Source organism: Maniola hyperantus, chromosome 27 (assembly GCF_902806685.2).
Source record: "Maniola hyperantus chromosome 27, iAphHyp1.2, whole genome shotgun sequence".
In the NCBI taxonomy this organism is placed as follows: domain Eukaryota; kingdom Metazoa; phylum Arthropoda; class Insecta; order Lepidoptera; family Nymphalidae; genus Maniola; species Maniola hyperantus.
Genome location: NC_048562.1, coordinates 64,793 through 91,820, shown reverse-complemented (window position 1 = coordinate 91,820; position 27,028 = coordinate 64,793). Strand labels below are relative to the sequence as shown.

At 44.1% G+C, this 27,028-nt stretch overlaps 1 protein-coding gene across 1 annotated transcript in view; it reads left to right on the top strand.

Annotated features, from left to right (window-relative positions):
• fra (neogenin protein frazzled) overlaps window positions 1–24,776 on the top strand; it is a 94,070-nt gene extending 69,294 nt beyond the window's left edge. Inside the window, exons 2-16 of the mRNA XM_069508049.1 lie at window positions 15,008–15,191; window positions 15,977–16,107; window positions 16,833–17,029; window positions 17,524–17,678; window positions 17,837–17,937; window positions 18,471–18,558; window positions 19,159–19,300; window positions 19,615–19,781; window positions 20,255–20,370; window positions 21,078–21,465; window positions 22,373–22,496; window positions 22,978–23,151; window positions 23,574–23,771; window positions 24,466–24,645; window positions 24,747–24,776. Coding sequence (XP_069364150.1) covers window positions 15,008–15,191; window positions 15,977–16,107; window positions 16,833–17,029; window positions 17,524–17,678; window positions 17,837–17,937; window positions 18,471–18,558; window positions 19,159–19,300; window positions 19,615–19,781; window positions 20,255–20,370; window positions 21,078–21,465; window positions 22,373–22,496; window positions 22,978–23,151; window positions 23,574–23,771; window positions 24,466–24,645; window positions 24,747–24,776 — 2,375 coding nt within the window. The remainder of the gene's footprint in view (window positions 1–15,007; window positions 15,192–15,976; window positions 16,108–16,832; window positions 17,030–17,523; window positions 17,679–17,836; window positions 17,938–18,470; window positions 18,559–19,158; window positions 19,301–19,614; window positions 19,782–20,254; window positions 20,371–21,077; window positions 21,466–22,372; window positions 22,497–22,977; window positions 23,152–23,573; window positions 23,772–24,465; window positions 24,646–24,746) is intronic.
• Window positions 24,777–27,028: the final 2,252 nt, after the last annotated feature.

The following is a 27,028-nucleotide window of genomic DNA, read 5'->3' as shown; positions in this document are numbered from 1 at the left end:
AGACAAATCGCTTCGTACGTGTTCGTGGGATTTCGACTACGTACGTAAAACCTTGACGATGCCTTGCCGTCGATACCACCTTGCTCTTATACCGGTTATATACCGGTTATATACCGGTTATATACCGGTTGCCAGTTCACAGGCATATGGACGTAATGGATCCATAACCAGGTAATGTGTGGCAGAGCTTCAGAAAATAAAAGTGTTTTCTTTGTTTCCCGTGTGTGGATGTTCGCCTATAGTGTCTAGTTAGTGGCAACCCTAGCTCGTAGTGGGGTAATTGTGTATCGCAGTGGATATGGTCATCATTAGCGGAGGAGCCTAATGGCGGCGCGTCAGTGAGCGCGGGAAAAACTGCGCAAAAACTCCGCACTGGTAGTTTTTGTGCACAATCCTGGAGCATCATCAGGGCGTAGCCCTCGGGGGCGATGACTCCTGGGGGGAGGTATTGACTGCTCATCGTCATGATCAACCCATTGCCGGCTCACTGTAGAGCAGGGGTCTCCTCTCACTTCTCAGTATGAGAACGGTTTGGCCATAGTAGACTGCACACGCCTTTAAGAATTATATGCAGTACTCTCATATATGGCATGCAGGTTTCCTCACGATGTTTTCGTTCACCGCTAAAGCAAGCGATATTTAATTGCTTAACTTAACTTTAAAAGTTATACGCGTGATCTGTTGAATAGGTTGTCCAGAATGATATTCGGGATCGAACCTTGGACCTCCCGAATAGAAAGACGGACGTGTTTGTCACTAGACCATCACCGCAGCGCTATGTAGAGAGCAACTAGTGTACAGTAGGCGGCAGCAAGTAATGTACACCGGCCTTTACAATGATATTTCGGCTTTGTAGAGCGTTGTCTCTGTCACTCATACCCATATGACGTTTTGTCGGTCTCAACGACAGAGACAACGCTCTACAAATCCGCTCTCTCCGATTCTAAAAGTCGGTGTACATGACTTTCTGCCGCGTCCTTGTCTGTTAGCATCATTAAAGCCAGCATCGCTTAGCTCATTAATTCCGACGATTGCGAGGCGCGCCGCCGGACGCAACGAGTCTGCAGCACGGCTCAGCGGAATACATTACAGGAAAACACACAAATGAACAAGATAATTGTTTTTGAAGGAAACCGACTTCAAAAGCTACTTATTGCGATTTGCGCGCCGCCACAAAGTAGTCTTTCTTCAACAAATGTTTTTCTACAGCTCCGCACCTTATAAGGAACCCTTATAGGATCACTTCGTTCTCTGCCTTTCTGTCTGTCGTGTCTGCCAAGAAACGTAGAGGGAACTTCCCGTTTACCTAGAACCATGAAATTTGATAGGTAGGTATTTCATAAAGCACACGTAAGGAGTAAAATCTGAAAACTGTGAATTTGTGGTTAGGTGCATCACAAAAAAATTTGAAATGTGTTTATGAACAAATAATTAGGTACCTAGTATTTTGAACTTCAGAAAGTAAGATAACTATACCAAGTGGGGTATCATATGAAAGGGCTTCACCTGTACAGTGTACATTCAAAAACAGATTTTTCATTTATTTTTATGCATTATAGATTTTGATTTATCGTGCAAAATATCGAAAAAATACGACTGTATAGTACGGAACCCTCGGTGCGCGAGTCTGACATTAATTTAATAGCCACAGGCATTACAGGAGGGGCCAGGTTTTAGTTATTGACTTTATCTTGTTTCCGTTCAGTCTAAAATCTAGATTCTATCGTACCTAGATGGGTTCATATAAAATTAACTTGTTGCACACAAATTGGCGACACGAGCGCGAACTTCGAAGCGTCAGTGAATTATTGAGCCTCGCGACCCCCGCCGACCCCCCACCCGGCGCGGCGCCTTGGCGCGATGGGGGGTCGTTATGCCCCCTACGAGTGGCTCGCTGATTCCTATGCATGGAATAAACTAGTGGCTGTAGTTCAGCTTCAGTTGGAGTCTGTAGTTGCAGTTAGTCAGTACTTTAGATACTACAGTTTAGAGTTAGACCATCGTCAAATTGTTTTTACTAGCTTATGCCCACGACTTCGTCCGCATGGACTACACAAATTTCAAACAGCGGTTCTATCAACGCACAGCTCAAACCACTGGACGGATCGGACTGAAATTTGGCATACAGATAGATATTATGACATAGACATCCACTAAGAAAGGATTTTTGAAAATTCAACCCCTAAGGGGATAAAATAGGGGTTTGAAATTCGTGTAGTGTACGCGGGGGAAGTCGCGGGAATAAGCTAATTACATAATGAATGCACGTATATTATGTACGTACAGAATGACAGTTAATGAGGGAGTAGAAATGAAGATGAAATGTAAACAATGGGCCGTGGACGTCAACGCTGGACTATAAACATTACACGATTTACATTTATATTTGCTGCTCGTGTCACCTCCGGCATTTACATTTATCTCTATTATTTACTACTAGCTGATGTCCCCGACTTTGTCCGCGTGGATGTAGATTTTTAAAAATCCCGTGGGAATTTCTGCTTTTCCGGAATAGAAAGTTGCCTACGTCCTTCCCCGGGATGCAAGCTATCGCTGAACCAAATTTCGTCAAAATCAGTTGAGCGGATGGGCCGTGAAAGGCTAACAGACAGACACAGTTTCGCATTTATAATATTAGTATGGACTATGAAAGTATGGATTGTAACATATAAGAGCAGATAAAAAATAAACCAAAATACTTAGGTATGTAGATTATAGGTCTCTCCAGTTCCCAAAGCATATCAATCTCTCGTCCGTCCGTCTGTATTTGCATAATAACAAGATCAATGAGTCCGCACTTTCCTCTTTACTCACAAATGTACACAAACAAGTCGGGAGCGCGACGCGGAGTTGCGCGATCTGTCCCGGGAAAACAGGAAGACGAGAACAATCTGGTCAAGTGCGAGTCGAACTTGCACACGAAGGGTTCCGTACCATGAAATGACACTTATTTTTCATGTACCAAAATCGTAATATAACTTAATTTATTTCTACTATGTAACTACAATTGTGGTAAATGAAAAATAAAATAAACAAAAAATAAATTGAACATAGTCACATAGTAGTAATCATTTAATAAGTTACATTGGAAATGCTTATCTCTAAACAGAGTTTTTTTACTTTCATTTTTTGGGGTTCCGTAGCCGAACGGCAAAAAACGGAACTCTTATAGATTCGTCATGTCTATCTGTCTGTCTGTCTCTCCGTCCGTATGTCACAGCCACTTTTCTCCGAAACTATAAGAGCTATACTGTTGAAACTTGGTAAGTAGATGTATTCTGTGAACCGCATTAAGATTTTTACACAAAAATAGAAAAAAAAGCAATAAATTTTGGGGTTCCCCATACTTAGAACTGAAACTTAATTTTTTTTTTCATCAAACTCATATCTATGGATAGGTCTTCAAAAATGATTATGAGGTTTATAAAATCATTTTTTTTTAAACTGAATATAGTTTGCGCGAGAGACACTTCCAAAGTGGTAAAATGTGTGTTATGATTTTTTTATTATTTGTTGTTATAGCGCCAATTATAGGGATACACTTTCCGTACTAATCTCTCGGTCCTCTGACAAGACGGACGGACGGGGGACTGACGGACAGCGGAGACTCAGTTAGGGTCCCATTGGTACCCTTTAGGCGCGGAACCCTACAACAGAAAATGGAATGGAAATTAGCATTTGCCTGAGTGACCCAAATGTAGCTCCCTGCTGATATACAGCGGCCCATTGTTCCGATTGTCGACGCTAGGGTGCTCCTTTTTGTTTTCACTCGCGCTCACTCGAGCTTGCTTGCTTTTTACTCGACACATGCAAACAACGAGGGTGTTATAGTAAGTTAGTCTGCTTCCTCGTAACTGCCAAAGCCCAAAAGTGAAGCTGAGATCTATATAACGTACCTAGTTTGCTTTTTTCAGGGTTATCAGTTCTGGGTAAGAAGGCCGTATGTGTAGCGTGTAGCGCGTCTCTTACGCGTTTCAGCGAGAAGCTACCTCCTTGTTTACCTTTCAAGTCACTTAAAAGCAGTGTTGAGACACATTTCAGATGTTCAAAGAATCAAGTTTTGGCCTCAAAAACTACAAATTTGTTAATTTATTTTTTTATATTATAAAAATTAAAAGGATTCTTTAGTGAATTACGAGAACCAAAACACGATTGGCACAATTTGGCTCGATACTAAAAAATTGCAAAGTTTCCCCGAAATACGCATTTTTTAGGCGACCATTAGGAGAAAACCCAGTTTTATTCGATTGATATATGATTGGCTGAGATATTTTTCGTGCCATTCAAAAATAAGATTTCTGCACAGGTACATTGCATCGGTGTAACTAGCTACAAGTGGTAGGACTAAGTACTGTAACTTGTGTAAAGCAAGCTTACAGCTTGAGTTGCGCGCCGACGCGTGACGACTGAAAACAAGAGGGAGCACCCTGTAGCATTGACACGCGCAACAATAGCGCGCTGTATACCAGCAAGGAGCTACATCGGGGTCACGGAGTCAGTGGCATCAGGAGCATCCGAACATTGATGCTGACTGGCTTTCTAGGTTAGATTTAGGCTACGACTTGACTGTACGACTTTTTTAGGTTTCAGCAACTTCAAAGGAATAACGGTACCCTTGTAAGATCACTTTGTTGTCCCTCTGTCCGTCTGTCCGTCGTGTCTGTCAACAAAACCTTTAGGGTATTTCCCGGTGACCTACAATAATGAAATTTGGCAGGTAGTCAGGTCTTATAGTACAAGTAAAGAAAAAATTCGAAGACGTGAATTTGTGGTTACATGACAAAAAAATGTGTTCATGAACAAATAATTAGTATTTTCAATTTTTATTTCATTTTCAATTTCCCCTCCATAGCAGTAGGTACGACAGTAGTGGTGGGATTTGAACCGGTGGCCTTTCGGATTTCAGTGCACTCCTTTAACCGTTGAGCTAATGAAGCTATAAAACACATATTAAACACATGTAGTTATATATCTGTCGTACTCGTATGTATGTATACGGTAACTCCCTGCGTCACCGAACCCCGCAGCAGACCCCGCAGCAGACCCCGCAGCAGACCCCGCAGCAGACCCCGCAGCAGACCCCGCAGCAGACCCCGCAGCAGACCCCGCAACAGACCCCGCAGCAGACCCCCAAGTGCAGTAACTATACATGTCGAAGCGAAAGCCGCAGCTCGAATGCCGGGTAAATATATAACCTATGCCAAACCTGGGAGGGAATGGCCCACTAACCCGCACAGCTCCCGCGCTTACCCGGTGCGGGCGGGCGCGGGCGCTGTGCGGGTGTGCGAGGCGTCCCCCCACCTCACACCCCGATTGCCATCTTGACCTGTCGCGTACTATATTTTTTTAACTTTTATCAATGACCTATACCTCCTAAATCAGGTCGTAAATCGTAATGTACGTTCCGCGCCTTACATTTAAGGCAGTGACGTTTCCTTTACCCCGTTTGATGTAAAAAGCGGCGTGATTGGAAACGTCGAGGCAGCGAGGCAGCGAGGCACACCGCGGGGGGCACAACCGAAGATTGGAAGCCATTTTGAAAATGAAAGTTCCCGTTTGGCGACGTAACCGCTCGCTGGCCTGATTTGTTGGCCGACATATGTCTGTGTTGGGCGCATCTCACAAGTCACAATGCCGACTTTGTAACAAGTTTGTACTTACTTACACTTGGTAACGTACTTAGGTACAGAGTAGAAGCTTTTGTTTGCGAAGTTGATTTAATATTCAAGTATAATGCTTTTGAATTATGCTCACGACTCCGTCCGCGTGGACTACACAAAATACAAATCCTGAATTTACCCTGTCAAGGGTTGAATTTTCAAAAATCCTTTCTTAGCAGACGTCTACTACATATTTAGTTATCTGCATGCCGAATTTCAGTCCGATCCGTCCAGTAGTTAGAGCTGTGCGTTGGTAGATAAGTCAATCAGTCAGTCAGCTTTTCTTTTACATATTATATGGATTAAATGTAGCCCGCCACTGATTTCCCGGGATAAAAGTAACCTATGTCGGGATGCAAGCCATCTTTGTCTTCTTTCTCCGCGTCTGTTATCCGTAGTTAGACGTAGCCGTCCTACGTGAGTATATGACTGTCTGTACGTACTACTAGTTATACTACAACTTACCACTAGTTGACCTAGAAGCAGTCTAGCTTCGAAGGCTCTATCAACCCTTCTCCTACATTACACAGAACTAACGTAAACTAAACTTACATACAAATAGACATACAGCCTATAGTACGCGACAGGTTGAAATGGCAATCGGGAGGGAACGCCCCGCACACCCGCAGAGCCCCCGCGCTAACCCGGTGCGGGCGAGCGCGGGGACTGTGCGAGTGTACGGCGCGTCGGGGGGCCTCGTACTCCGATTGCCATCTCGAGCTGTCGCGGAGTATAATTATTGTGTAACAAAGGTGTTCGCCATGGAAGATATAAGTCATCGCAAACAATAGTGTAATGTAGCAACGACTTGTCGGACATTGTTCTGTGTCGATGTTGTAACGATGGCGCCCATTGTCCGTCCGTCAACCGAACACGAGCTGATAGCCTCCACCCTCCACCCTCCACCCTCCACCCTCCACCCTCCACCCTCCACCGTCACTGACGTAAACAAAAATATAAAGGAACAAGTCATTTTAAAAGTTTTCAAAAAACCCGACTATAATAATATCAAGTCTGGTGTTTATGAAGTGAAAAATAATTGCAGCCATGTTTATGAAGTGAAAAATAATTGCAGCCATGTTTATGAAGTGAAAAATAATTGCAGCCATGTTTATGAAGTGAAAAATAATTGCAGCCATGTTTATGAAGTGAAAAATAATTGCAGCCATGTTTATGAAGTGAAAAATAATTGCAGCCATATATGTAGATATTTTTTCAAAAAGTTATTGGCAGTGTCACTATAGCGATACCCTGTTACATCCAACTCTGTTCAGGCATTTGGAAGTTATGGTGGAACAAAGAAACTCACATACATTATACGCGACAGGTCGAGATAGTGATCGGGATATGAGGCGCGCACACCCGTACATCACCCGCGCTCGCCCGCACCGAGTTAGCGCGGAGGCTGTGCGGGTGTGCGGGGCGTCCCTCCCCGATTGCCATCTCGACCTGTCGCGTACTATATTATTATGCCAACCCCAACATACAACTGCGAAGACGGCCACTGTAGAGTGTAGACATGATTTTTTTCGGCAATTTAGTGACGAGAACATTAAATTGTTGATGTTGAATGTGTGTGTGTGGTTGTGCAACCGCAGCGCAACAGGGTCATTGATACAGCGTGCATTGTCCATCACTCAACCCACTCAGGCTTGACGCCGCTGCGCCGCGCCGCCGCGCCGCCGCTGCGACCAGCGGGTGTCAAATGTTGTATAGAAGCAGGCGTTACTTTGCGGTAGTCCATGATATACAATGAACCAAAAGCTTCATTTGCCGTAATCCGCTGAACCAGGCCGAATCTGTATGATGCACACAGATACGAGCTGTTTCAGCGGATTACAGCAAATGAAGCTTTTGGTTCATTGTATATAAGCGGGTGTCAAACATTCTCTTGATGTCTGACGGTCGACGGTCGACGGTCGACGGTCGACGGTCGACGTTCGACGTTCGACGGTCGAGGGTTAGCAGTTTGTACTTCGACTCACTTTCAAACATAATCCGGTATTTGACAATGAGTCAATACTCCACCACGGTGACCTACTCGTATCTACCCGAAGGCGACAGCTGAACTAAACATCGAGCAGCTATCAGTAAGTCACAACACCCCTCGCCGGAAGCGGTTAGCGTCGCCGGAAATTGTCGCGCGCCCTCTGGCGGAGTGTTGTAATGTTGACCCACTTGTGTCACTTCCGGTGTCGCAGCCCATACATACGACATCGATCGATACGAAATTGATCACTTGAAAAGAGCAACCGCCGAGTTTCTTGCTGGTTCTTCTCGGTAGGAACGGCATTCCGAACCAGTGGTAAATTAAACTAGTTGACGATTCAAAAGCACTTGTAAAAGTTTACTTGAATACAAATATAATCTATTCAATTCTATTGGGTTGCGTTGTTTCTTTCTCTACGTGATTGAATCTGAAATGAGGAGATTTGTACGAGAACCAAAGTTCTGAAGACCAAGTTCAGAGGTCATATAGACCTGCGTGTACGACGCGAGAGGCTCCGTGTAAAGTCGCGAGCTAGTCACTCGCAACTAATGAGCGCAGTGAGGAGTGCCGCCCTCTGACGCTCGACACACTTGCACTGATCTACTGCAGTCTAGGAGTGGCCGCTTGTTTTGATAAAGGATATGTTTTTAGTTTAGTTTAATATTCTTTATTGTACACCAAAAAATAAAAAAAAAGACACAAAAAGAAACATGTAAAAGAAGAACATACAATCAGCGGCCTTATCGCTGTGAAGCGATCTCTACCAGCCAACTAGGTTGAAGAGGATTTAAGGGCTAGTGAAAACTGGGTTTAAGGTGTACGTAAGTTGTTAGGGAACATAAAGATAATAATTATAATATAAGTAATATGTTTGTTACATTTGTTTGGCTCGCAACTCTCTCTGTGTGTAGTATCAGGTACCTATTTGTTGAGGGAACTTTGGCGCACTCCATACGAACATAGGACATATAACCCCCCAGTTTGGCTCTAATTTTAAGGACAGAGTGAACTAGAGTGAGCGAACTCTCGGGTTGATCCTGAATCGACGATACGTCAAAATATTAGGCTATGGTGACGTGAAAACAAAAAAAAGGAGGGCTACATTAGTGCTACCGCGTCAAATGTAGTAACATTTGACGCCTGCCAATGACTTCGAAGCCTCGACGTTTTGTCACAAGTTCCCCAACTATCGTGAACTGTGTTAAGGAAGTCATACGAAAGCTCAAAGCTCAAAGCTCAAAACTATGGGCCTCATAAGAAAGCTCAGAGACACTCAGCGGGCGATGGAGAGAGCTATGCGCGGAGTTTCTCTACGTGATCAATGAGGAAATGAGGAGATCCGTAGGAGAACTAGAGTAACCGACATAGATCTACGGGTTGCGAAGCTGAAGTGGCAATGGGCAGGGCACATATTATATCAAAAAAATCGATATACGTTGGGGTCCCAGCGTGCCAAAAGGCGACCTTGCACCGGAAAGCGCAGCGTTCGAATACCCCCACTAGATAGACAGGCAATATAAAAACGAGTCTGCGGGAGCCGCTGACTTCAGGCGGCATAAACCCGTGGCGTGTGGAAGTCCCTACTCTCAAGAGACCTATGTCCAGCTGTGGACATCTATCGGTGATGATGATGATGACAGAAGCTACAACTATGTCTTCAAGTTTCTTCTACACATATGTCGGGTTACCTCGGCAGTCATCGGAACGCGAAGGCCTTATTAGTGATAGAGCCATGTGTGAAGTCTGGCCAAGTCATCAGTATCGCATCGGCAATCGACCTAATTACTGGCGAGACCACTTCAGCGTTATTGGATCACTGGGACGCGCCCGACAGTTGCACACGCCCAATCCATCGCCGGCTCACTACAGAGCACGGCTCTCCTCTCATGCGAGAAGGGCTTTGGATATATGCGGATTGGAAGACTTTACATTTAATTGCTTAATATTTAATTGCTTAAAACACACAACTGGAAAAGTTAGAGGAGTTAGAGGCATCGAACCTCCGACCTCCCGCATGGAGGTGCGGGAGGCGGACGTCGCAGCCACTCGCCGATCACCGGGAAGGAGGTAAAGTGAGGATTTGTTCGTGTAGTCCACGCGGACGAAGTCGCGGGAATAAGCTAGTAGCCAGTAAGCTAATACCTAATAATAGCTCGTAAATAAAGTTTGTTTGTACGAGTGTCGGTGTTGCATCACGTAAATAAAGTTTGTTTGTATGAGTGTCGGTGTTGCATCACGTAAATAAAGTTTGTTTGTACGAGTGTCGGTGTTGCATCACGTAAATAAAGTTTGTTTGTATGAGTGTCGGTGTTGCATCACGTAAATAAAGTTTGTTTGTACGAGTGTCGGTGTTGCATCACGTAAATAAAGTTTGTTTGTACGAGTGTCGGTGTTGCATCACGTAAATAAAGTTTGTTTGTATGAGTGTCGGTGTTGCATCACGTAAATAAAGTTTGTTTGTATGAGTGTCGGTGTTGCATCACGTAAATAAAGTTTGTTTGTATGAGTGTCGGTGTTGCATCACGTAAATAAAGTTTGTTTGTATGAGTGTCGGTGTTGCATCACGTAAATAAAGTTTGTTTGTATGAGTGTCGGTGTTGCATCACGTAAATAAAGTTTGTTTGTACGAGTGTCGGTGTTGCATCACGTAAATAAAGTTTGTTTGTATGAGTGTCGGTGTTGCATCACGTAAATAAAGTTTGTTTGTATGAGTGTCGGTGTTGCATCACGTAAATAAAGTTTGTTTGTATGAGTGTCGGTGTTGCATCACGTAAATAAAGTTTGTTTGTACGAGTGTCGGTGTTGCATCACGTAAATAAAGTTTGTTTGTACGAGTGTCGGTGTTGCATCACGTAAATAAAGTTTGTTTGTATGAGTGTCGGTGTTGCATCACGTAAATAAAGTTTGTTTGTACGAGTGTCGGTGTTGCATCACGTAAATAAAGTTTGTTTGTATGAGTGTCGGTGTTGCATCACGTAAATAAAGTTTGTTTGTACGAGTGTCGGTGTTGCATCACGTAAATAAAGTTTGTTTGTACGAGTGTCGGTGTTGCATCACGTAAATAAAGTTTGTTTGTATGAGTGTCGGTGTTGCATCACGTAAATAAAGTTTGTTTGTACGAGTGTCGGTGTTGCATCACGTAAATAAAGTTTGTTTGTATGAGTGTCGGTGTTGCATCACGTAAATAAAGTTTGTTTGTATGAGTGTCGGTGTTGCATCACGTAAATAAAGTTTGTTTGTATGAGTGTCGGTGTTGCATCACGTAGGAACTCTTTGATTTTCCGGAACAATGAGAAATTTCCTTTCTTCACTTAAAGGAAGTGACTTTTGCTCGGTTTGATCGTGAGTCGAATATCATATTATGTCGAATATTAGACATGGTGACGTGAAATCGTCAATTTGACGCCTGCCAGTGACGTCCAAGCCCCGACGTTCTGTTTCTGTTACAAGTTCCCTGACTGTCGTGAAGTGTGATCAGGGCCGTCTGCCCTCAATAGCCAAGTTGCAGCACCCAGGGCCAATAGCGTCTGTCGTCTGCTCGCTGCCTGATTGCCGAACAAATATACAATACAATGTCGAACACATGTTCACATATTGACTTTCTACATTAAGCCGCTGTAAGTAAATAGGTTTATAACTAAACTCTCCGGAGGTCTAGATCCTCTGGTCTGTAAGACCTCACTAGCGCAGTGGTAAATTGGGGTCAGCATCCTAATTGTATATAATCACAACTTTAACCCACTCGGGTTCGGGTCAAATTAGCAATCTATAAGTACAGGTCACAGCTTACAGCAGGCCGAAGCTGTGATGGCCTAGTGGTTAGGACGTCCGCCTTCTAGTCGGAGGTCGGGGTTCGATCCCGGGCACGCACCTCTAACTTTTCGGAGTTATGTGCGTTTTAAGTATTAAATATCACTTGCTTTAACGGTGAAGGAAAACATCGTCAGAAAACCTGCATGTTCCAGAGTTGTCCATAATGTTCTCAAAGGTGTGTGAAGTCTACCAATCTGGACATGGCAAGCGTGGTAGGCTATGGCCAAAACCCTTCTCACTGTGAGAGGAGAGCCGTGCTCTGTTAGTGAGCCGGTGATGATGTTCAGGTCTGGTCTGGTCTGGTCTGGTCTGGTGGCAGGCTTGTACAACCACACCCTTAAAGCTGTACGGCCAAGCGTATAATGTTCCAGTACAACAGATATGGTCACATGACACATCACATCATCGTGTACCTAAAAAAAACGCCTACTTGTAAGTAATCATCTTGACACGTGTCAAATGTCAAAAAAGAGCTACCTGAAGACCACGACACGCGTCTGCAGTCCACCACCTTTGCCTTGTTTACACAATTTTACATGCTTTTGGAATAAACCTTATTTTCGCCGCCATAAGGTCTATATTAGTATGCCGTAAGCTTGTTTGTCATCGGTCGTCGTTGGCGCATCGTGATGGTATGTGTCCGTCTGTCCGTTCGCCCTTATCTGTAGTGATTGGTTGCGGCGGCGCATGCGGGTCACTGTAAGTGATTTACGATAACCGTGATTTTTTTTACATTGTTACATTGACGTACCACGAGAATGTCGTGATATGAATCATTGTTAGTTACTTAGCTACACTACGTGCTGAGGGAATTTTGGTCTCCGATTCAGACTCAAAAATAGAAATTAAAGATAGGTCACTTCAGCTTTTTTCAAAATTTAATATGCCACCTCTGTATAAGTAGGTTTCTATAACTATAAGGATTTGTCCTTCAATCACGCCGATTTTTAAAGACCTGCAGAGTGACTTATGCTACTTTTTTACTTTTCTACATACATATTTAAAAAAAACCTTAAAATCCACGCGGACGAAGTCGCGGGCATCAGCTAGTGTACCACATCACAGTGCATTGAAGTGGTAATATCACGGAGTACAAAATACGGAGCAGGTAATATGCAGCCTTATACACGCCGCAGACTGCAGACTATACACGTTGTTGCCTTCAGCCGACGCAGACTGCAGACTATAGACGTTGCCGCACACGCCGTTGTTGCCTTCAGCCGACGCAGACGACCGGCTTCTGTTGGAGACCGACCGACATGCTTCACATGAGGTCCAAATGGCCTAATGTGAAGCACGGTCCTACAGAGAGTAGCCAGCGATGTAAACCTCATTTGACGTTACGTTTGTCGAGGTCTTTAAAGGACATCCAACTTTAAAACGCGTCCCCGATCGCATTTTTCACACAATAATATTCTTCTCGATTGCGATAGAATGACAACTACAATGTCACGATCGCAATTACCTCTGCTTGGTTGACGCTCGCTCACTATTGGCTACAATGCATTATTGCAACAAGAATTGCACAAATTTAACCAATCACAACAATTGAGATTGTAATAATGATTGATGCAGGTTTTACGAAATCGACCTACCGTGCTAAGAAAACAATACTTTGACACTGGCCCCGATTCTCTAGTGTCTCTCTAAACTAAATTTAGAGTATCTGCATCCTTTTCTTTTTACTAATGCTAAAAAAGGAACGGAACATGACTTTCACATTTAAAGACTCTAAATTTTAGCGCACAATACAAATTTAAACAGTAGGTTCGCGAGTGCGTGCTAACATCATTGGTTTTACCATCTAAAAATTAAATTTAAAACTGTCAAACTGTGTCTGTCCTTTTCATATTACATTAGTAAGAAGAGCATGCGAATACTCTAAAATTAAGTTGTGCTTAAAATTAGCCCCATTGATGCAGTCATTAAATGATTGATGCAGGCGATTCGCAATCGAGCTGCAGGGTCGGCTCCAGCCCATATAGCGCCTCGTTGCAATGCGATCACCCTGGCGCCTGCTTGTAGCCGCGCGATCAAAATGGAACACTTGAAGTAAAATGCCCTGCGTCCGCAAGCTCAGAATACATAATAGCAGTTACCTACAGGGTTGAAAAAAAAAACATTTTTGTTTAAAACCGATTAAAGACACATAAATCTGTAGTTCTGCCAGTGTCCCACTATCGCCGACTTTTGTCTGACTTATATTTCGGTTGTCTGCGATAGGACTAAGTGTTGCGGGAACAGCATTGTTACTTTATTGGAAATCGCCGATTGTGACGACGCGATCGACCGTTGCTCATTTACAACCGCCCAAACGTTGCCACCCCAAATTCCGCCACGCCAATTTGGTAGCTATGTTAAGCACAATAAGGTGGATTATAGCTTGCGTCGTTTGGCTATTCGGTTGGGCGTTCAATAGGCTATTGTTGGGTCCCAATCAAATAGCATTCAAAGGGAGCCTTATCCCTTTCCAATCGGCCAAATATCGTTTGCATTCTCCCAATTGCTGCAGTCCTTATGTCGAAGGGTTATGGGTTATTTTTGCTTAATTTGTGGACTATTGATATTTTGGTTAAAGGGAGAGGTTTGAAGGGTTTTTAAGTTTAATTATAAAGGATGGTTTACGTACTCGGTCGTTGAGGGCTCGAGAAGTGGTCGGGGACAGACCTCCGAGGCGGTCCAACAAAGAGGCCTTTCAATCGAGTTTGTTTTTCCTTATTTCCAAAAGACCTCCCCTTTGGGTACCTTATATGTCGGGAGAGAAATCTGATCAAAAATTCGGTATTAATGAGGGGAAGCCGCTTTGAAAGGGTTTGTATAATTAATGTTTGAAAAGATTAAAATCATCGTTAATTATTGTAAGATTTTCTTAAAATGAAACTTCTTTGCGGTCCCCTCGCTCGCAACAAGTCGCTCATTGGCTGGCCAGCGAATATTGTAGCCTATAAGTGAGCGAGACGGAGCTTCGCTTATGTCAAGTTTGCCCATACAAGTAACTCAGTACAACCCATCGGAAATGTGTACGAACCTGCAACGTGCTCGCGTTGGCAAAGGTACTGGCACTGGTACTGGCATTGGTACTGGCAGCGGTACTGGTAGAACGCAGTGCTTACACTCTCTGGCTACAGGCGAAAATAGGCGAGCTGTGGGAAAGCGCGAGGGGAAACACATTCCAGCGAGGTGTGCAGATATACTTTATGACAGGTTGTACTTATAGAAATGCGTGGGAACACCGCCGAAGGGAGTTGGTTCCGCAGTTTGCATGCGCGTTTTGCCGTCAGGTACTTCCTCAATGTTTACCTGAGTGATCAGGGCTACCAACAGTCGTCATCATCACCAACGCATCGCCGGCCCACTACTGAGCACGGATTCTTCCCAGGGTGAGACGGGGTCTGGGCAAGTTCACACACGTTTGAGCACATTATGGTAAATTATAATGTTTGCAGGTTTCCTTCACCGGTGAACCCCATGAACATCCCGAGCCGAAGTTTGACCTCTAGGCTAACGTTGCAGGAGTAATCAACAGCACCTCGTTCTCTTCCAGGAGGTGAAGATGCCATCGACACGATGTTCTCGCTGACGTCGGAGCCGGCCGACCTGGCGGTGGCGGAGGGCGAGCCCGCCCTGCTGCAGTGCGCAGCGCCCGCCGTCGCGCACCTCGCCTGGCGGTACAGCGCCGCCGCGCCGCCCACCAGGGACCACGCCTTGCCTCGAGCTGACTCCCACAGGCAAGTCCATTACCCATAGGTTAACCCTTTCCCACTGATCCTGGGTGGGCTTCCTCATACACCCACTTTCTACCAGTCTCTTTGTATCGTTGGTCCATCTGGATGATTAAAGTGCGTGCCCGAAATCGAACCCCCGACCTCCCAAATAGGAGGCTGACATCTCAACCACTAGGCTATCACCGCTCCATAGATATCATCACAATCATCCACTATTGCTGAATGGTGAAGAGCATATGGTTCTTCGGCTTCCTCGTGTAACCACTTTGTAGTCCTCAAGTCCTACATACTGATAGACCGTTGAGCTGAATGTCTCCTTTCTACGTCACATGGAACTTTTCGGGATGTTTTGTACTACTTCACCATCATTATCTTAAACTGATAGACGTCCACTGCTGGACATAGGTCTCTTGTAGGGACTTTCATACGCCACAATCTTACGTTGCCTGAACTCCATGTAACTCGTTCGATCGTCTGTCCACCTGGGGGGTGGAGGGGGATGTCTTCCAATGCTGCGCTTTCCGGTGCGAGGTCGCCATTCTAGCGCCTTGAGACTCCAACGTCAATCGGGGTTTGTGTCCCGCCCATTGTCACTTCAGCTTCGCAACCCGTTGAGCTATGTCAGGAACTCTGATTCTCCTCACGTCTGATTTGATCACGTACAGAAACTCCGCACATAGCTCCCTCCGTCGCCCGCTGAGTGACTCTGAGCTTTCTTATGAGGCCCATAGATTATGCATGTTTGTACTCAGATCCTGCGAACGAATGTCCCTCACGTGTGCTTGCAGGAGGCAGCTGTCGAACGGGTCGCTGGTGATAGAGAGCATGTCGGCCGCGCTGGCGGGGCAGTACCAGTGCGTGGCCACCGTGGACGGCGTGGGCACCGTGGTGTCCAGAGTCGCCAACCTCTTCCTAGCAGGCAAGAGCTTTGTCAATTCTCTCAATTTTTTTTTTTTTTTTTTTATTCATTATAGGTGTACGCTTGACCACAATCACACCTGATGGAAAGTGATGATGTGGCCTAAGATGGGACGCGTTTACCTAGAAGATGCCTATTCACTCTTGTTTTAAAGATACCCGGGTTGTAATTTATCCAGTATATTGGGTGTAAATTCATGATTATGAAGTTTAAAATCTTGTAAAGAGTGTCTCCGGGCTATGAATGTTCTAGTAAACTCATAATATTATGGTGGATAGAGCAGCGGCAAAAACTAAACTATTTTGGAGAACCTAACCTGAGCTATCCCTAAGCTAAAAACTTTTCTGACATTGCGCTAAATACCTAGGTGCATCACTTTTTTCTAAAGTTTTGGATGCAATTAACAATTTGGTGAACACGCAAAATATGGAACCAGCCCCCCAAATGTGTAAGAAAAACGTATTCATGGTTGTCGTAATCGTCAAAAAATTCTGCCCTTTGATTTGTTGATTCGCTGTTTACATTTTTTCACAGCTGTTTACATTTTTTTTGGGTGGGCAGCTTCGTTCTGTGGTGGTGGTCCACTGTTGGTTTATAATTGCTGCTGCAGCAACAATATTATGGATGCAGCCAATTACAAGTTACCATAGCAATGTGACGATCACAATCTTGGTGCTGCACAGCACGGGTTCTCCTTTAACAAACATGTTCCTCTGTGTTTCCAGAAGTGCCAGAACTAGGAGAAGCTCCGCGCGTCATCGTGGGAGTGCTAGGCTCACCGGCACTCCTGTCCTGTCCTATTCGTCTGCCAGCGCGCTTGGCTGTCAGAATCGTGCCGTCCCCCTCGTCGCCCTTGCAGCCGGAGAGACGGGTATACGGCGCCGCGAGGATACACGCGCCGCCACCAGTGTTGAAACTCAATGTAAGTGCCTGACTGTTTTCGTCCTGCTTTGCCGCCTGGCTGTCAGAATCGTGCCGTCTCCGTCATCGCCCTTGCAGCCGGAGAGACGGGTATACGGCGCCGCGAGGATACACGCGCCGCCACCAGTGTTGAAACTCAATGTAAGTGCCTGACTGTTTTCGTCCTGCTTTGCCGCCTGGCTGGCAGGGTCGTGCCGTCTCCGTCATCGCCCTTGCAGCCGGAGAGACGGATATACGACGCCTCCTGTATTCAATGTTAGTGCCGGATTAGTTCTGCCACTCGGCTGGCAGGTAGGGTCGTGCCGTCTCCGTCATCGCCCTTGCAGCCGGAGAGACGGATATACGACGCCTCCTGTATTCAATGTTAGTGCCGGATTAGTTCTGCCACTCGGCTGGCAGGTAGGGTCGTTGCGTCTATTAGCCTCGTAAGAAATCTCAGCGGGATCTCTTCGTGATCAAATCAGGAATGTAACTCTTCAAATGTATTTGTTTCAGGTGACGTGGCTAAAGAACGGCTCCCCGGTGATGATGGAGGCGGCGAGGGTGTCGCTGACTCCCGGCGGCGCGCTGGAGATCGACCCTCTGAGGACGCACGACGCCGCCTCTTACCGGTGTAGTGTGGCGCTGGCACATTCGCACAGGAAACCCAAGTGAGTCCAAATAAGCTAGTGGGTAAATAAACCTATAGGTTTTCCGCTTTCATCTTAGACTGCATCATTACTCTTACCAACAGGTGAGATTGCAGTCATGGGCTAACTCGTATTGGTATAGAAACCAATCTGGTTATAATGTTACAATGTTGTTGCAGCCTGGGTCCGGAGACCGAGCTGCGCGTGAACAGCGAGCTGGCCAGCCTGGAGGCCGCGCCCAGGTTCATCACCACGCCGCAGCCCCTCACTGTCATGGAAGGTCAGTCCAGGGTTCCCATCAACTCTGAATCATCTAAAACACATCTTTCTGGCGTTCTTGCTCAGATCTGGTCCTTTATCCTAAAAGTAAATTAAACTATAAACATAGTTTCACCTATGAATTTAGGACAGTTCCATCTGTGAATTTAGTAAAGTTTCATCTGTGAATTTAGTAAAGTTTCATCCGTGAATTTAGTAAAGTTTCATCTGTGAATTTAGTAAAGTTTCATCTGTGAATTTAGAGCAGTGTCATCTGTGAATTCAAAACAGTCTCATCTGTAAATTTAGAATAGGTTTATGCGTGAATTTAGAACAGTTTCCACTCTAAATTCAGTACAGTTTCATTTGTGAATTTAGTACCTACAGTTCGATCTGTGAATTTAGTACATCTCCATCTGTGAATTTAGTAAAGTTTCATTTGTAAATTTAGTAAAGTTTCATTTGTGAATTTAGTAAAGTTTCATCCGTGAATTTAGAATATTTTCGTAATGTGTAGAAGGGAAATAGAAGTGGTGAAGAATGTAACGTTTCCAGGCGCGTCGGTGACGTTCGACTGCGCCGCGGTGGGCAACCCCAAGCCGGAGATGGTGTGGCTCAACAACGGCGTCGCCATCGACCTCAAGTGAGTTGCCACTCCAACCACCACCTACTCAGTATCAGTGTGGTACCAGCCTGTACTGTCTGATCAAACTAAATACAGCATTCACATATTGTTCTTATTTATTTATTATTTATTATTTATTATTATACCATAATGTGCACTGTCCTTACAGGGTAGTCCTAATGCGACAGTGCACTCTAATCTATCTTATACCTATTTACAATTATACTTAAAATTAAAAAATAAATTATTTACAACGATTATTTACAACGATGTTCTTATGATAGCGTCGGTTCAGATGTAATTCTGTAAACGAAAATTTAGAGTATCTACATCTTTTTCTTTTTAATATTGCTAAAAAAGGACAGCACACGAATTTTACATTTAAACACTAAATTGTTTTACAAATCCAACAATTGACAGTCAAAAGTGTACAATGGTACCTACTTAGTGGTATCTAATTATACCATTGCTATTTTCATTTGGAAGGTTAGCTTTGTATGTTTAGATGAATTGGCGCGTATTGATCAATACGGTTAAAGTCTATTTTACTTTAACGTTATTATGTTTCTGGAGGCAAGTTTTTTCAGCAGTTGTTACGTACGTTTGACTGTGTTGCAGCGACTTGGACTCCCGCTTCTACCTGGTGGGTTCGGGCTCGCTTCGCGTCCAAGCGGCGAGGGCGCTGGACGCCGGCACGTACACCTGCCGAGCGACCAACAGGCTGGACTCCGCCGATCACTCCACGCAGTTGCATGTCATGGTGAGTGGTCATTCACATTCATTACACTATTTACATTGATAGCAAATCATAGCGAATTTCTATAATTGTATACAGCATATTGAGTATTGATGGTTGAATATGAAACATTCGTTAGTTATGATACACGTTTATTTTGTATACTGGTTTTATACACAACATTTGTTATTTTATTTTATATGTTATTTTATACATAACATTTGTCTGTCCTTTTCTTATCATATTGGTAATAAAAAAAACATTGTTGTGAAATTTAGTTGCCATCAGAATCAGTACAATTGTAGAAATAGAAAGCGAGTAAGAGGTAACACTTTCAGAGCTCCCCCCGCGTGACGCTGCGCGAGGGCAGCGTGGTGCGCGCGCGCACGCGGGGCGACGTGACGCTGCGCTGCGAGGCGCGGGGGCGCCCCACGCCCGCCGTCACGTGGCTCAAGGACGGCGAACCCCTCACGCCCAACGACCACGACATCGCGCTCGTTGACGGGTAAATTACTGATCATAGATGGCGCTGTATTGTATTGCATCGCGCTATAAACAATTTATAGCTGGGAGGGAAAAAAGTTATTCTCCGGTCTTTGTTGAGTGTCAGATTATATAAGGAATGCTGTCAATGACTTATGGACTAAAACTCCTTCTGCTATCAGAGAGACCTTCAGGTATCCTTACATTCACAAGAAGGTATAAAAAAAGGTATAAAATTTTTCTTGACAAGTCTGAAAAATTCCAAATGTGGACCTCCAAATACTTATAAGTAATAAGCTATTTATTTATATACTAGATGGTGTACTTTGGCTTATCCAAACGGTAAAACGGAACCCTAAAAAGGCACTGACGAAACTAAATCACACCAGCCTCCACACGTAATAGATAGAGGGTGCCCTAAATACGCCCAAATTAAGAAAAATTTCGTGCTCGCTTCGCTCACTCGTTCCTATTACATTGGAGTGTTCCCCGCAGGTCGTCGCTTCGAATTCGTGGCGTGTTGGCAGTAGACGCGGGCGTATTTCAGTGTACGGCGACTTCGCTCGCCGGCAGCGCCGCCGCCGCGCTGCGGCTCGTTGTTACTGCTCACGGTACTATACTATATACTTGACATTGGCGATGGGCGATTGTTGCAGAAGAAACAATCGAATGAACCGAACAATCGCACAATTGAACGAACTATTATTGTTTCAATAATAGTTTTTTTTTTCAAAGAATATTAGCCATGTTAAATGACTAATATTCCCCTTTCCTCTCCAACTAAGCGTCAAGCTTGTGCTAGGAGTAGGTACGACAATAGTGCAACAGTTTGTTCGTCGTAATTCGTCTTCACAAAAAACAATTGAATAAAAATCGACAGTTAATTGTTCAATCGTTCGCTTCATTCGATTATTTTTTTAATATATTCGTTACAAATTGTTCTGATATGTTGTTATAATATAAGTTCATTGTTTTTGTGTACGATATTGCCGATATTGTTTCTTGGATCCGGATAAAGGTGCTTACAATTCGTAATAGACTATTTACTATTTTATTTTGTTATGATTTAGTTTTTATTTTGAAATTATTTTCATAGCAAAAATGTAACAGAGAAATAACACCTAACTTTTAGATTTGAAATCGAATTAACACCATTGACTTAAGAATCAAATAAAATTAAATTTATTTGCAAAATTGTGGATAAATAAATAAAATATCAATACCACCTACTCCAATACACTTGATGTTACGTTATTTTTTTACCATTTTTCGTTTATTTTATTTATTTTTATTTTTCGTTTTTCCCAATCTCTTCCAGATCTCCCGAACCGCCCGAAACCCACCAAAAACTCCACCCAAGACATTTTCAACTCCCTCGTCTCCGACCTAGACCGAACCCTAGACCCGACTCCGGAAGACCTAGATTTTTTAGGCGAGACCTCGTCGGCGTACACTTCGGAACCTTTGTACGACGAGTACAGCACCTTGGAGGCGTATAACAGTGATTACGATGACTTTCATGCGGCTCTAGACCTGGACCTGGCCGACGTGCGGACGGCGAACGCGACTGTCGTCTCTGCGCCCAAGGAGCTAAGGGCGGTTATCGTGAAGCATCGCTTCGTCACGCTGAGCTGGCAGGAGCCGGAGAAGGCAATGGAGCCCATCACGGGATATGCGATCCTGTACAAAGTGAAGGGGAGTGAACGGTGAGACAGTTTAATGGCACCGATTCTGAGCACAACCTAATTTTAGAGTATTCGCATCGTCTTCTTATTAATGTAATATGAAAAGGACAGACGCAGTTTGGCAGTTCTAAATTTAATTTTTAGATGGTAAAACCCGTGATTTTCGCGTGCAGTCGCGAACCTACTGTTTAAATTTGTATTGTGCACTAAAATTTAGAGTCTTTAAATGTGAAAGTCTTGTTCCGTTCCTTTTTAGCTAAAAAGAAAAGGATGCAGATACTCTAAATTTAGTTTAGAGAAAAACAAAGGAATCGGTGCCAATGATTATTTATTTTTTACCTTGTATACAGGGCATTAAAGTTTAAATTAGTTTAAAACATACAAGATGGAAAACTTTATTATAATATCAATTTCGCCAAGTTATTATGCATTCCGGTAATTCAATACTGTTCCTGTCCAAAAAGTCAACTTTATAGGAGATCGTCCAGATTTTGGAATCGATGCTATTAAAAAGTCAATTTTGCAAAATTTTGCTATGCCCTATGCTACATAAGTGGACCACACATTATGGACGTTAGTGGCAAAAATGAAACAAAAACCTAGAATATAAAACACGTTTATATTTATTTCTGAAGCAACTTTCAAAATAAGGTGGACTATAAGTAGCCATATACTTATTCTTTTTTTTTCATGATTTTGTAGAGAAAATTTCATTTGCGCGATTTACGCCCTATTGTGAGTGATTGAATTTACCTGCGGCGCCATCTAGTATTGGTATGTGGGGACAGCCATATTGCAACTTTCCTGAAAATGTAATGGCCCGATTTTGATGCGTTTTTTTGCATTATCACCTCGAGTAGATTCCTAGATATGTTTGGAGGGGTTCGTCGTGGGTTTTGAAGTGTTAAGTTAGTCGTTGTTCTGGCAGGGAGCGCATCTCCCGCGGCGACGGCGCGCGCCACGAGATGAACGTGGCGTCGCTGCAGCCCAACACCACCTACCAGTTCCAGGCCGTGGCCGTCACGCACCACGCCGTCTCGCCGCCCACGCAGGTCACTTAACTGTTACACTCAAAACTCTTATCCATTCAAATTGTAATTCAATTCAAATCAACTTGATTGCAAACAGGTGGCGCTGTCTGTTGTTATATCACGCTAGTAACTCAAGGCTCTCTTGTCTTCACTCATAAGACTACAGCACTAGCGAGGATGTCACCTTAGAAGATCCGTGCATGCTATACGCCCGGACCTTCTTCCAAAAACTGGACGTACACATGGGTTTGGCATGGAACTAAAAAGTACCTAAGATGTTACCTCAGATAGATTCATGATTTTTCGAATTTTCCCCTTTACTTGTGCTATAAAATATTCCTACTTGCCAAAGTTTAAGTACTTTTTTGCCTTTTTTGGTTTTAATTGCCTAGACAGGTCTTGACAGACACGACAGAGAGACTCCATCTTAGGTTGCATCATCACTATCTACGACTCCATAATTTTTTTAAAGTTGTAAAACGTGCCCTTATGTGTTCCGCAGATCATCGAAGTGACGACCCCCGAAGAGGAGCTGACGTACGGACCCCCGCAGAACGTGGCGGTGGAGGCGGCGGGACCCCACGCGCTGCGCGTGTCGTGGGAGGCCCCCGACCCCCTGCCCTCCCTGACCTCCCCGCCGCCACCCCCCACGCGGTTCGCCATATACTATACTGAGGTGAGATGTTTACCAAGTGATCCTTCGAGTTTATTTGTATTTAAGGTCGTCTCAACCAACACTAGCCGACCCACTATTGAACACGGGCCTCCTATCAGAATGAGAAGGCTGTAGTCCACCATACTGGCCACGTGCTAACTGACACATCGCCGGGAAGCTTATGAAGGCATTCTAGAGACAAGCGCGTCCCGTCTTAGGTGCCATCAGGTGTGATTTTGATCGAAAGCGTATTTAGCACAAAAATGTTTCTGCCTATGTCCGTTATAGACTTTGAAACCATTCGTCTGATGTGCCCCAAACTGGTTTCATTAAAAAGGCAATAATGAGAAGATGGTTTAGGATTTTTAATTTTTTTTGCGTAGTAATAACTCACGCCGGATATCCGCTAGTTTAGAATAAATGAGTTTGATTTGATATTGCAGGTGGAGTCGGGCCGCGAGCAGTCGCAGTGGGCGGAAGGGTCCAGCAGCACTGTGGGCGGGCTCCGCGCGGCGACCGCGTACCGCGTGCGGGTGAGCGCTGCGGGCGGCGCGGCCTCGCCCGACGCGCTGGTGCGCACGCCCGCGGACGCGCCCGCCGCGCCGCCCGCCAACGTCACCGCCGCCCCCACCAGCGACACGGTGAGAAGCGCGCTCTCACTTGCACAATTGTATACAAGTGAAAAGGACGCACTGTGATCGTGATTGGTCAATAACGTGTGACCATTCTCTAAAAATGTAAGAGTGCTGTTAAAAAAAATAGAGCCTCAATAGCTCAACCGGTAAAGGAGTGGACTGAAAACCGAAAGGTCGACGGTTCAAACCCCGCCCGTTGCACTATTGTCGTACCTACTCCTAGCACAAGCTTGACGCTTAGTTGGAGAGGAAAGGGGAATATTAGTCATTTAACATGGCTAATATTCTTTAAAGAAAATGGTTTAGCATCACGGAGCAAATGTAGTTTCCTACCGTAACATAGATGGCGTTAGTAAAAGTTTATCTCGCGCTATTCAATAAATAGAGTAAGCGGGTGCCGAGCGTCAAATACGTCCTTTGTCTTTTTTATTCAGATACAAGTGAGCCCTCGACTTTCTACGAAGATCACTTAAATAACATGTTTTCCAAATTAAGACGACAATTTCTTAGCGTTTAAAGATTTAAGTAAAAGTACGTGAAATACTTATGAATACAATAATAGTATAACGAGCTGTGATACGAAATATTTGTAGAAACAATACGTGAATAAAACCAGACGACAAATTAAACGTTATTGTTTAAGTTTAACTCGATGTTTCGATAAGAGACAACCACTAACAGTTCATCGTGTATTGTACAGTCGATCCTGGTCCGCTGGGAGGCGCCACCGGCGCGCACGCACCGCGGCGCGCTCACGGGCTACAAGGTGCGCTACCGCGTGGTGTCGGCGACCACTCGCCGCCGCGCGGACTCGCTCACCACGCCCGCCGACACGCGCCGCGCCGAGCTGCGCGCCCTGGAACCCGCGCAGACCTACCAGGTGAGGAAAACACCACCTTATCGCGTCGTAATAAGAGTCGCTATTTATTTAAACGTCTTTGCGGAGCAGAGCTTTTCGTACAAGTAATATCACGTATACAGGGTGTAACCAGAACGGTAGCAAACACTTAGCGTTATTGTTGTTCTACCTAAACATAAACATTATCCAATACTCATAAGTCATAACCATTTGCCCCATTTTGTACTTTTAGTGATTTAGAATTTTTCAAACCCGTAATGTATGGCGTGCAAAATTCGGGTCAATGCCCCGCGTACTGTTACACCTTTGGTATGTATACAATAGTGCTAACGCAGGCACACCCCACCTAAGCTCTCCTAACAAGAGGCTAGACGACAACAGTCAGTCTCGAGGGTAACGTCAAACAGTTAACACGTCTTTCCGGTTATTTGTTTTCGTAATATAAATTGTGTAGAAACTAATTAAATAGTTTTAGGGAAATAAAATCTTTTTTTAAAAAGCCTTTCCCCAAAGATCCCGTAACAATTTGTTGGCAGCGGTGGGATCCTGAACATTCCGGTTTGCCTAAAAAGTGTCGTATACCCCGGGCTCCGCGTAGACCGATTTTTGAACGTTTTTCCGGAAGGAAAATCTAAAAGAAGAAACAAGGACTCTAAAGTGAAAAGTGCTGTGCAAAAAGCTCATAAGTGAAAAGTGTAGTGAAAAGTGCACGAGTCCTGTGTCGGCAGACGATCTCAAATTCGTGAAGTGTTGTTAACCCGTCCGGTGCAACGCCAGGGTGTGACCCTGACCCCACAGAGTTGGAATTCACGGGAGGTCCGGCCGCTTATTCTGTAAACATCTTCGCTTATCGCTGAAGAATGCAGGCGAGCGTCTTGTTTATGTTAACATTCGTCGAACTGTAAGTGTTATCTCTATTATGGTCTACGCGTTATAAATGAACAATATTGAATTGAATACAAAGAAGATTATAGATTGAAAATTATAGATTTAATATTCAAAGGAATTTGAAAGTTTAAAAACTATTAACTTTTGACAAAGTTATATAAAAAGGAATTTATAAAAGGAGAATACATAGAAAGTTGTGGAAGAAACTTATATTTGACATTTTACATTTGACATTTTATATTTTTACAGTTTTACTTTACATTTTTGTGTGTACTTTATTTTACTTGTGTGTTTACTCTATTTTATTGATTGTTTTTTTTTGTGTTTTGTGTATCAAAGTATCCAGATCGAACTACTAACATAGTTTTACAAAATGCCGAGGTCAGATAAGGTTAGCTTAGACGTCCCACAGAGACCTCAAGACAGTGAGACTAGGTCACCGTCCCCGGTCCTGTCAATTAAGGGCGAAATAGAAGTAGATTTGAACATCTTGTTAAAATTTATAAAACCTTACGATGGGTCGCGAGAAACTATTAATTCTTTTATCACGAATTGCAACAACGCTTTCGATTTGGCTACGGAGTCACAAAAGTATATCCTATTTAAATACATTCTAAGCCAACTTCAAGGCAAGGCTGAAATAGCAGCCTCGATTAAGGACTTTACCTGTTTCGAACAACTTAAAGAATTTCTCAAAACTCAATTCAGTCAAAAGAAACACTATTCCCATTTAATCATGGACCTGCAGGAAACAAAACAATTATCCACAGACAGTGTCGTACAATTTTCAACCAAAATTGAGTCAATTCTCACCCAGCTTCTAACAGAGATTACCATGAATTCACATAGGAAGTTAGAAATTCCAGGGCGTACAGCCGCGATGGAGGACTTAGCTCTCCATCACTTCCTTATGGGTTTACACCCTAGGATTTCGAACATTGTTAGGTGTCGGTCCCCTCGGAACCTAAACGAGGCAATTTCGCTAGCAATCTCGGAAGAAAAGATCCAACAGACATTATATAGAAAAACTGAAAACTACCAAAAGGAAAGAAGGAATTTTCCGGGTCAATTGATGTCAAAACCCCTTCAGGGACAACAAAGAAAATTCTACAAGCCTCCTCAAGGTAATAATTCCTTTATGCCTAGACCCCCTCAGGGTCAGCAAAACCAATTTGGGCCCCGACCCCCTCAGGGTCAACAAGGCCAAAGAAACTTCTATAGGCCTCCTCAAGGCTCATCATATTATCCACAAAATAGCTTTGTGCCCAGACCTCCTCAAGGTCACCAAGGAAACAGATTTCAACAACCATCTTATTTCAATAAACCACACATCAACTTCGTTGATGAAGAAGAGGAAGAAGATGATAGGACCCCTTATGATGAGGAAAATCATCCGGGACCTTCCGCCCCGACGAACAGGATCATGACGAAACTACCGACTACTATGAGAACGACGAGGATTTAAACATGTAGATGTCACGTCGTCGTGCCGGACGCGACATCACCCAAGTCGTGG